At 36.2% G+C, this 8,554-nt stretch overlaps 2 protein-coding genes across 3 annotated transcripts; both read left to right on the top strand.

Annotated features, from left to right (window-relative positions):
• The first annotated feature begins 2,785 nt into the window (after positions 1-2,785).
• On the top strand, positions 2,786-5,180 carry LOC119985113 (E3 ubiquitin-protein ligase RMA3-like). The gene is made up of 2 exons (XM_038829286.1): positions 2,786-2,977; positions 4,236-5,180. Exon 2 carries the CDS (start codon positions 4,241-4,243, stop codon positions 4,970-4,972), a length of 732 nt encoding a protein of 243 aa, XP_038685214.1. The 5' UTR covers positions 2,786-2,977; positions 4,236-4,240; the 3' UTR covers positions 4,973-5,180.
• Positions 5,181-5,748: 568 nt separating this feature from the next.
• LOC119985154 (pentatricopeptide repeat-containing protein At4g21705, mitochondrial-like) lies at positions 5,749-8,430 on the top strand. Of its 2 annotated transcripts, XM_038829351.1 has the most exons (3): positions 5,758-5,882; positions 5,960-6,052; positions 6,922-8,430. In XM_038829351.1, the coding sequence occupies exon 3, from the start codon at positions 6,934-6,936 to the stop codon at positions 8,197-8,199; it is 1,266 nt and encodes a 421-aa protein (XP_038685279.1). In that variant the 5' UTR covers positions 5,758-5,882; positions 5,960-6,052; positions 6,922-6,933; the 3' UTR covers positions 8,200-8,430. The 2 variants fall into 2 exon arrangements, with proteins under 2 accessions (XP_038685278.1, XP_038685279.1); XM_038829350.1 differs by having other exon boundaries at positions 5,749-6,052.
• Positions 8,431-8,554: the final 124 nt, after the last annotated feature.

Here is an 8,554-nt window from a genome sequence, read left to right as displayed (position 1 = left end):
TTCTTGTTCTAAAGGATTGATTGGTATATTGCATGGAATCTGTTTCTCTAATTCTTCTGGCTTTTATAGATATTAATTACCATACATGTGCTTACCTAACCTTGTCTTTTATTATATGATAAGTTTGAAAATACCTAACCTTTTTCCTTAATTAGAAAATTACATTTAATGATCACCTACTTATGATTTGTTAAAACTTCATAAATGATGAGTATAGGTTGGTTTATATTTGATTCATCTAAATAGTGACAATGTTTTGTTCTTATTTTAGGGCTATGTTAATGGGTTGGGTCGAACCGGGGCTTCATCATGGTCAGGCTCGGATCACCGCATTAATATTTGTCAAACAAAACAAACTAGCCCAAAGAGAGCCAGCCCAATCAGCAGAATAAGAGAGAAGCAAAGGCCAAGTAAAGCCATCTTCATGATAGAGCCATCTTCATGACAGGTGGTCCAGCCATCATCTATGCATATACAGGACTCATTGAACAGAAGACTGAAGATATGATATGCAGCAGTTTAATGTCTTGAAAGAAAGGTAATATATATGGTGTATTTGGTTTGAAAGCTTTAGAGTGTGTTTGGATTGAGGGATTTGAAGGGGAGGGAAGAGAAGAGAAGGGAAAAGGAGTTTCCTTCTAATTCCCTTGTTTGGATAGTTTATAAAAAATTGAGGGGAGGGATTTGAGGGGATTCAGGAAGAAGATTTCATTAAATTTTTGTCAAAATTCTTTTCTCCCAAAATGAAGTCATTTGGAGGGAAAAGACTAGTAATTAAGTTACGTATAAGTTTAAAACCTATTTTATCTTTGGACATAACACTTAAACATAAAAAATAAGGATATACTACTAAATTAAACTATTTTTCCTTCCTTTCTTTTTTTTATTTATCCAAACATGAGAGACTGAAATGTATTTTTCCTTCCATTCTCTTCCTTCATTTTCCTTTTCTTTCCCTTCCCCCCAAATCCCTCAATCCAAACACACTCTTAGTTTCAAAGAATGCAGGGACTGGATGGAGTGTTCACTTGGAAGCCATTGATGTTTGGGTCCTGTGGAAGCCATTGAAATTCTCTATAAGATTTCAGAAGAGGGAACAGAAATGTTTCTATCCAGAACTTTGTCCACCTGTGTCAGAGTGCATAAGTATGGTACAAAAGGCACGTATGCTTTTGAGGATAGGCTCGAAAGGTGTGCCACGTTGGTCTTATCACTTATGTTTTTTTTTTTTTTCCCTTATAAGTTAAGGATGTCTGCGTGGAAACTGCATAAGGTGCCGTCGTTAGATATATTTTTTGAAAGATAAAAATAGTATGGGTCCCACACACTTTAAAGCAGATCTAACATGGGGTACTAGAAATTGGTTATGAGTCGGTTTTGTGTCAGATAACATTTCTAGATTCTAATTTGGATTGAATTTCAGACATACTTAATTGATCATATTTGAAATGGTTTAAATCGGACAATAACCTAATTCGAGTTAGGGTCGGATAAATAAACCGAATAAAATTTATGTGTTTAGACCTTTATCCGAATTTAAATCGGATAAATTTTTTGTATTTGGACTCATACTTTGTACATTTAACTTATATCCAAACTTGATTTAAACTTGATCAAACAAATTCGAATATTCAGATGGGATAAAATTTTGTCATCCCTGAATCTGACGGTCAATATATCGACTGCCTGCACCCTCATTCGTTTTCTACTTATCAAATCATGAGTTTCTCTACGGCTATCAGTAGGCTAAGGTATCATGACCATGACCATGACCATGACAATGACAAGCTGCACCCACAATCTGTCACCTTAATTGAATTCACAATCATGACAGCAAACCCACCCTACAAGAAATTGTAATTTTCTTTGGATGATTGAAGTCAAAGATTCTTAAACTAGTCAAAAAATTGAATGCACATTTCTCCATCTTTCTTTATGGGGCATGATGACAATCTTCTGGATGGTCCACCAAGTGAATGTCTAATATATATATTATGTTTCTTATTGTTGATTTTTCCAGATCACACTATTTAATATTGTTGTTGAAATGTTTTAAAATTTAGATATAACTAAGTCCATCAATAAAAGTCTATTACTTGTTTTATAATTCTTTTTTTTAAATCACGTACTTTGGAAACAAAAAGAAAAAAAGAAGCTATTATCAATAGTAACTAAATTAGTTGTCCTATCCAGAATTTGTGTCATACTTTTATACTGCTTATCAAACGGACAAGGGATTTTGTGGAAAAGAAAAACTCTTTATTTCTGTTGACTGTTACATACATGTGATCATATTATATTACATCAAGTCTAGTCTAATCATAGATGTTAATTGCTTCCGCCCGGTCTAATGCATTTATCGTGGTCATGGTTTGGACTATGATAGTCAAGCACTAGTTTAAAATAGATTCAGGGTCACAAAGTAACTGTGAATTGGAGGCATCCCGATTTAACTAAATTAGTTATCATATCAAAAATTTTGGGTCATGCTTTTATCATAAGACTGTTTATCAAACGGACAAAGAGGGATTTGGTGGAAAAGAAAAACTTCTTTATTTCTGTTGGCTGTTACACGGATATCACATCAAGTCCGGTCCAGCCGTTGATGTCAATGACTTTGGCGATGATAGTTTATCCAAGCGGATAACACAAGACCACCGCCCACCGATTTTCTCTATCCTTTTAGGCTATTTACGGAAAAGGCCCACAAATTAGATGGATATTACGCAGCAGTCCCTGTGCGTGCGTTGAGTCTATGTATTTAATTATTTATTTATACTGGCATCATTCCCTCTCAACCATTTCTCTCAATATTACTTTTCCCATCGATCTCGTTCCCTCTGTCTGTATCGCTTCGGTCACCAGATTCCCTCTGTCTGTATCGCCTTTGGTCATCAGATTCTGTGATCGATTCAAGGCTTTAAGGAGAAGCAACTCGTCCGTTTGTCTCGATCTGTTTTGGATTCTTAACTATTAGGTACGCTTTCTTTGTCATTCTATACGGATTCCTTCGTTTTTTAAGTTTGGGCTGTTTGGGTTTAATTCTTGTTTGCTGAAAGGTCAGTAGAGGGTGTTTGGTTGTTTTATTTTTGTTCTGGTCTTGATCCATTAATGGGTTTTTTTTTATGGGGGTTTTTGAGGTTGCTCTGCTCTTGTTCTGGTTTTAATGGATTGATGGGTTTAGTTTATGGGTCTTCAAGGTTTATATGTTCTTTGTTTTTGTCCCCTCCTATGTGTATTTGACTTTTTCTTCCTTTTACATTTGAGTCCTAGCTTGATCTTTAAATTACTGCTTCACAAAACTACAATCTTTCATGGTCAATTATGTAAGAAGAAATATGCGCAGTGCTAGGATTGTACTTTTTGTTGCCTGAATCTCCCCCCTATATGGGTTGTAGTTTCACTTTACTTTGTTTCTCATTGTTTTTGTGGATTCTTCAAGTTATTTTCTTTGTTTTAACTTTCATCATCCACCACAAATGCGTCTCTAATACGTATCCTATTGGTTTTCTTTGCATTCTTCTGCTAAATGGTTTTTGTTGTTTGACACGTTTTAAGTAATATTGGAAATCTGAATGATATGCCAAAAAGAAAAGTTCACCTATTTCATAATACGAAATGAAGATCAAGTGGTTACAAACCCAATAAATTGATGCACTTGTGATGGAATTATTTACTTTTTAACATTTTGGAGGATTGGAGTAGATTCTATGTTTCTTCATTGCAACATATATGGCCTCTTGAAGCTATCACAGTCCTGTCTGTCTTGGACTTGTCACAAAAAAGGACAACTTTGAAGGCTGAATTTAAAATTATGCTATTCCTAAAAAAGTTGTATAAAATGCTCATATTTATGTTTACTATTGGTGGTGGTTGAATCTTTCTTTGTTGAACTTGTTTTAATTTAGATGGGAAAGCAGACCTACCTTCCTTTATTATTTTTCTTATGTGATGTACATTACAAAATTGTGTATATGCTTTGATTCGTTAGTCCTTGTTCATTTGTTCTTTATAGATGATTTCCCCCTTGAATGTTGAAATTTGTGTGATTAGTCGTGATTATTGCATTTATATACTTGCATTGTTTGGTCCCTAAATGTCCTAATCTAAACATTAAAATTGGCATAATTATTGGTGAATGGTTATTGTGTATGGACCAATCTGTCTCTTTTTCACAGGAACTATGGACTTTATGCATAATTGTATGTACTAATAGAACTCAATGTGTGAAACAGGACACATGGCTGTGGAACAAGGTTTCTTTCAACCAGAAGCTCAATTTGAATCCGATGGAGATGTTTCACCCAAGCAGAAGTGGGATGCCATGAACAGCTTGAAGGAAGTCTCACATAACATAGGTGGCTGCTTTGATTGCAACATCTGCCTAGAAACAGCACGCAACCCTATTGTCACACTCTGTGGCCATTTATACTGCTGGCCTTGCATTAATCAATGGCTCCATGTCCAAAGTCCCTCTCCTGAGGCTGACCATCACCGGGAACAGAATTGCCCCATCTGCAAGTCTAATATCTCTCTCAATACGTTGGTGCCTCTCTATGGCCATGATGCATCCCCTTCCGAGTCTGAAACCAAGAAGCCTGAATTGGGTCTCGATGTACCCCGCCCGCCTCCTCCTGCCTTGATTACTTCAGCTTCACCTGCTGCTTCCCTCGGCAGAAGTCAACAATTTAGCCCACAATTTTTCCAGACACAATCATTTTACAACCATCAATACTTTCCTAACCCTTATGGAGGTATAACGACGACAAGTCTACTGAATCCGACCATTGTGATGTTGGGAGAGCTGGTGTTTGAAAGGGTCTTTGGGATGTCAAATATGAGGTTGTTTCCGTATCCGAATTCTTACACAAGCCCTAGAATGAGAAGGCAGGAAATGCAGCTTGACAAGTCTCTCAGCAGAGTATCAATCTTCTTCTTTTGTTGCCTTATCATATGCCTTCTTTTGTTTTGAGCACATGATATCTTATAGGTATAGAAATTTATAGTTGTAAAGAAAAAGAATCCACAAGTCAAGTCATGAACAAAGATAGAAGACATACATTTTGTTAGAAATTTTTGTGAATGATCATTGTTGGGGATCTCTCTCTGGTATTTCATGATGTAAATGAATATTTTTTGGCAAGGATTCTTATTAGTATATTTCACCTGACTGAGCATTATTATTGCCTCTTCCTTTGTCATCAAGTGATTTTCCATCCCTTCAATTCCTTATTGCATAATGAGAAGTGAGAATGATATATGCATCAATATAGGAAATTTCAATATGTATGTATATGCCAGGATTTGCATGAACATTATGAGAATCCAAACACTAAGTTCAACATACTCAAATTTATTTTGTAATTTATAAGTTTAAACTTAAAATTTAATTTAATAAAAAAATTTATTAAAAAATAAAGAATTTACCAAAAAAATAAAAATTCATAAAATAACAAACCGATGATTTATTTTATCTTCTAAATTAAATTTTAATAGATTTTTTCACACCAACAGCTACATATTATTTCACAATTTATAAACGAGTTTGCAACTTATTTTGTTAGCAAATAAACTCTATCAAAAGGGAATAAAGTCTCCCGTAAGAAAAAATTTAAACCCAGGCCCAGCATTCACTTCAGGCCCAATTATGACAAGTCCAAGTCCAAGTCCAAGATTCATGAAGCCCAGCCCATCCAAATTTGTTAAGACTTGAGAGGTCGTCAGACTCAAACAGTCTTGCTGGCAGCATGAAATGGCCTTGCAATGAACCCTCCCTCCAACACACAAAGCAGCTTAAACGACAAACAAAACCCTAAATCCTCAAAAGTTGATGGCTTCATCAATCTTCTACACAATTTTGAGGAGAACATACCACACAAGAGGTAGGGATATCCACCTTTTTACAAGAATCAGCCCTCTTGGGGACCCTGATAATAATGCCGCTTCAGTTCTTGATCAGTGGGTGGGAGAAGGCAGGAAGGTCAAGGAGCTTGAGCTCCAGAACATTATCCGCGATCTTCGTTCCCGCAAGCGCTATACTCAGGCCCTCCAGGTGAGTCATCTCTCTTTCGTTTGCGGATGATTTGTATGTTGCAGAAAAAAGATGAATGAAAATGTGGGTTTGGTGTCATTTTCTGTGTTGGGACCTTCTGGGTTTTACAGCTTTTGTAAGATTAAGGTAAACCTAGTACCTATTAGATAATCTCATTAAAAATAAATTTGATTCAGAATGCATGGGTTTAGACTTTAGAGAGGTACTCACCTTGTCCTTAATATATTGCATATATTATAAGTATAGGAGTTGGGAAAGAATAGAATGAGAAAAATAATGGACTGATTTTCGTGTTGTATTTTGTTTTATAACCTAAGAATTATATCTGCATGAACTAGAAATATTTATAATTTTATTTTCTTGATCAGGTTTTGAAGCGATGAACTTTTTTATTACAATATGATAATAGAAAATTGTAAGGAAATAAAGTAGAAATTAATGTTACCTGATTAAACATCGATAACCATTTTTTCTTGATACTCAATGAAAGTAATTTTGATGGGCGTGTATGGTCTTCTCTAGTATCTTCTGGAATTTGTTAGTTATACAAATTTGTAATTAGATTTTAGATTTTTTTCTACATTTATCTGTTTTTTTTTTACAATATGGCACTTCTGTTCCATCTGTGGTGCTTCTGAAATATTTAGCCCCAATCTTGCAGATGCATGAAAAAAAAATATAAAAGCTAACAGAACCCAACTGATTTCTTTCTCAAAAAGCAGAGTCATGATATATTCATTCATCCTTGTGCACTAGCCACTAAGGATTTTGTATATCTTGAATGGGTAACCATTGATTTTTTACATTATTGAATTGTTTGCATTCAAGAAAACATTTCTGAATTGCTGATGTTGGATGCTGGGTAGCAGGTTTCGGAGTGGATGAATAGCAAGGGACATTCCTCATTCTCACCAGCTGACCATGCAGTGCACTTGGATCTGATTGGTAAAATTCGTGGAGTGGAGTTTGCAGAGAGCTACTTCAATAACTTGGCTGACCAAGACAAAATTGACAAAACCTATGGTGCTCTTCTAAGTTGTTATGTCACTGAAGGCCTGGTAGACAAGTCCCTCTTCCATGTGGAGAAGATGAAGGCGTTGGGTTTTGGTGTCACTGTTCTCACCTATAATAATCTATTGTGCCTCTACGCTAATATTGGTCAGCTCGAGAAAATTCCTGATGTTTTTACAGAGATGAAGGCCAATGGAATCAACCCTGATAACTTTAGCTATAGAATTTGCATTAACTCTTATGGGGAAAGATCTGATCTTAAGAATATGGAGATGGTGCTAGAAGAAATGGAGTCCCAGCCTTATATAACTATGGACTGGTCAACGTATTCCATGGTGACTAATTTCTACATAAAAGCAGGCCTCAAGGAGAAAGCTCTTATATGCTTAAAGAAATGTGAAGAGAAAGTAGGCAAAGATGCACTAGGCTACAATCATTTGATTTCACTCTATGCAAGTCTTGGAAGTAAGGATCAGATTATGAGATTGTGGGACCTTTCAAAAATCAAGCGTAAGAAACAACCGAAAATGAACCGGGACTACATAACCATGATGGGATCTCTGGTGAAGCTTGGAGAACTTGAAGAAGCTGAAAAATTGCTGACGGAGTGGGAGGTTTCTTGTGATTATTATGATTTCCGAGTGCCAAATGCTCTACTTATCGGATATTGTCAGAAAAGCTTGATCGAAAAAGCTGAAGCAATGCTTCGTGGCATAGTCGAGAAAGGGAAAACTCCAACTCCCAATAGTTGGTCTATCATTGCAGCGGGGTACTTGGGTAAGCAAGATATGAAAAAGGCTTTTGAGTGCATGAAGGAAGCTCTGTCTATACAGTCTGAAAATAAAGGATGGAGGCCTAAACCAAATATTATTTCTAGCATATTGAGTTGGCTTGGTGATACTGGTACTATCGAAGAAGTGGAGGCATTTGTGAAGTCGTTGGAGACGCAGCTGCCAAAAGGTAGGGAAATGTACCATGCCCTGATCAAAGCAAATATCAGATTTGGCAAAGAAGTGGATGGACTCTTGGAGAAAATGAAAGCCGACGAAATACCAGAGGATGATGATGAAACAAGGGCAATCCTTAGCTCAAGACAGCAAAAAAACCCAAATCCGATTACTGGAGATGATGCTTAAAGATGCTGCCAATGTGAAGCTGTAGTCAAAGTTTTACGTGGGGTGCTGTCTTCAATCCACAACCATTGCTTCTCAGCCTCAAAATCGCTGGATTGAAAGCGGAAATAGCTCTGTGGTAGCAAACTAACAATCTTGTTTTCGTTTATAGTTGATTCTTCAGTTGTATTTATTGGATTTGTTTATTTTGTAATCATTTATTTATCAGTTTCTAATTAGCTTGCCGTTGTTGTTATTTTTTTCTAAGAAGTTCATCTGAGACCTAGTCCCCCCACCATTCTCTTGAACAGGTATGAAGTTCCTCTGTGTTTCTTTCCCTTAAGAAGCCCATGCCCATGATCCCTTGGAGCAATTAGGC

This window comes from Tripterygium wilfordii, chromosome 19 (genome assembly GCF_013401445.1).
Source record: "Tripterygium wilfordii isolate XIE 37 chromosome 19, ASM1340144v1, whole genome shotgun sequence".
Taxonomy (NCBI): Eukaryota; Viridiplantae; Streptophyta; class Magnoliopsida; order Celastrales; family Celastraceae; genus Tripterygium; species Tripterygium wilfordii.
The sequence above is the reverse complement of the archived record's forward strand: the minus strand, read 5'-3'. Positions and strand labels throughout refer to the sequence as shown.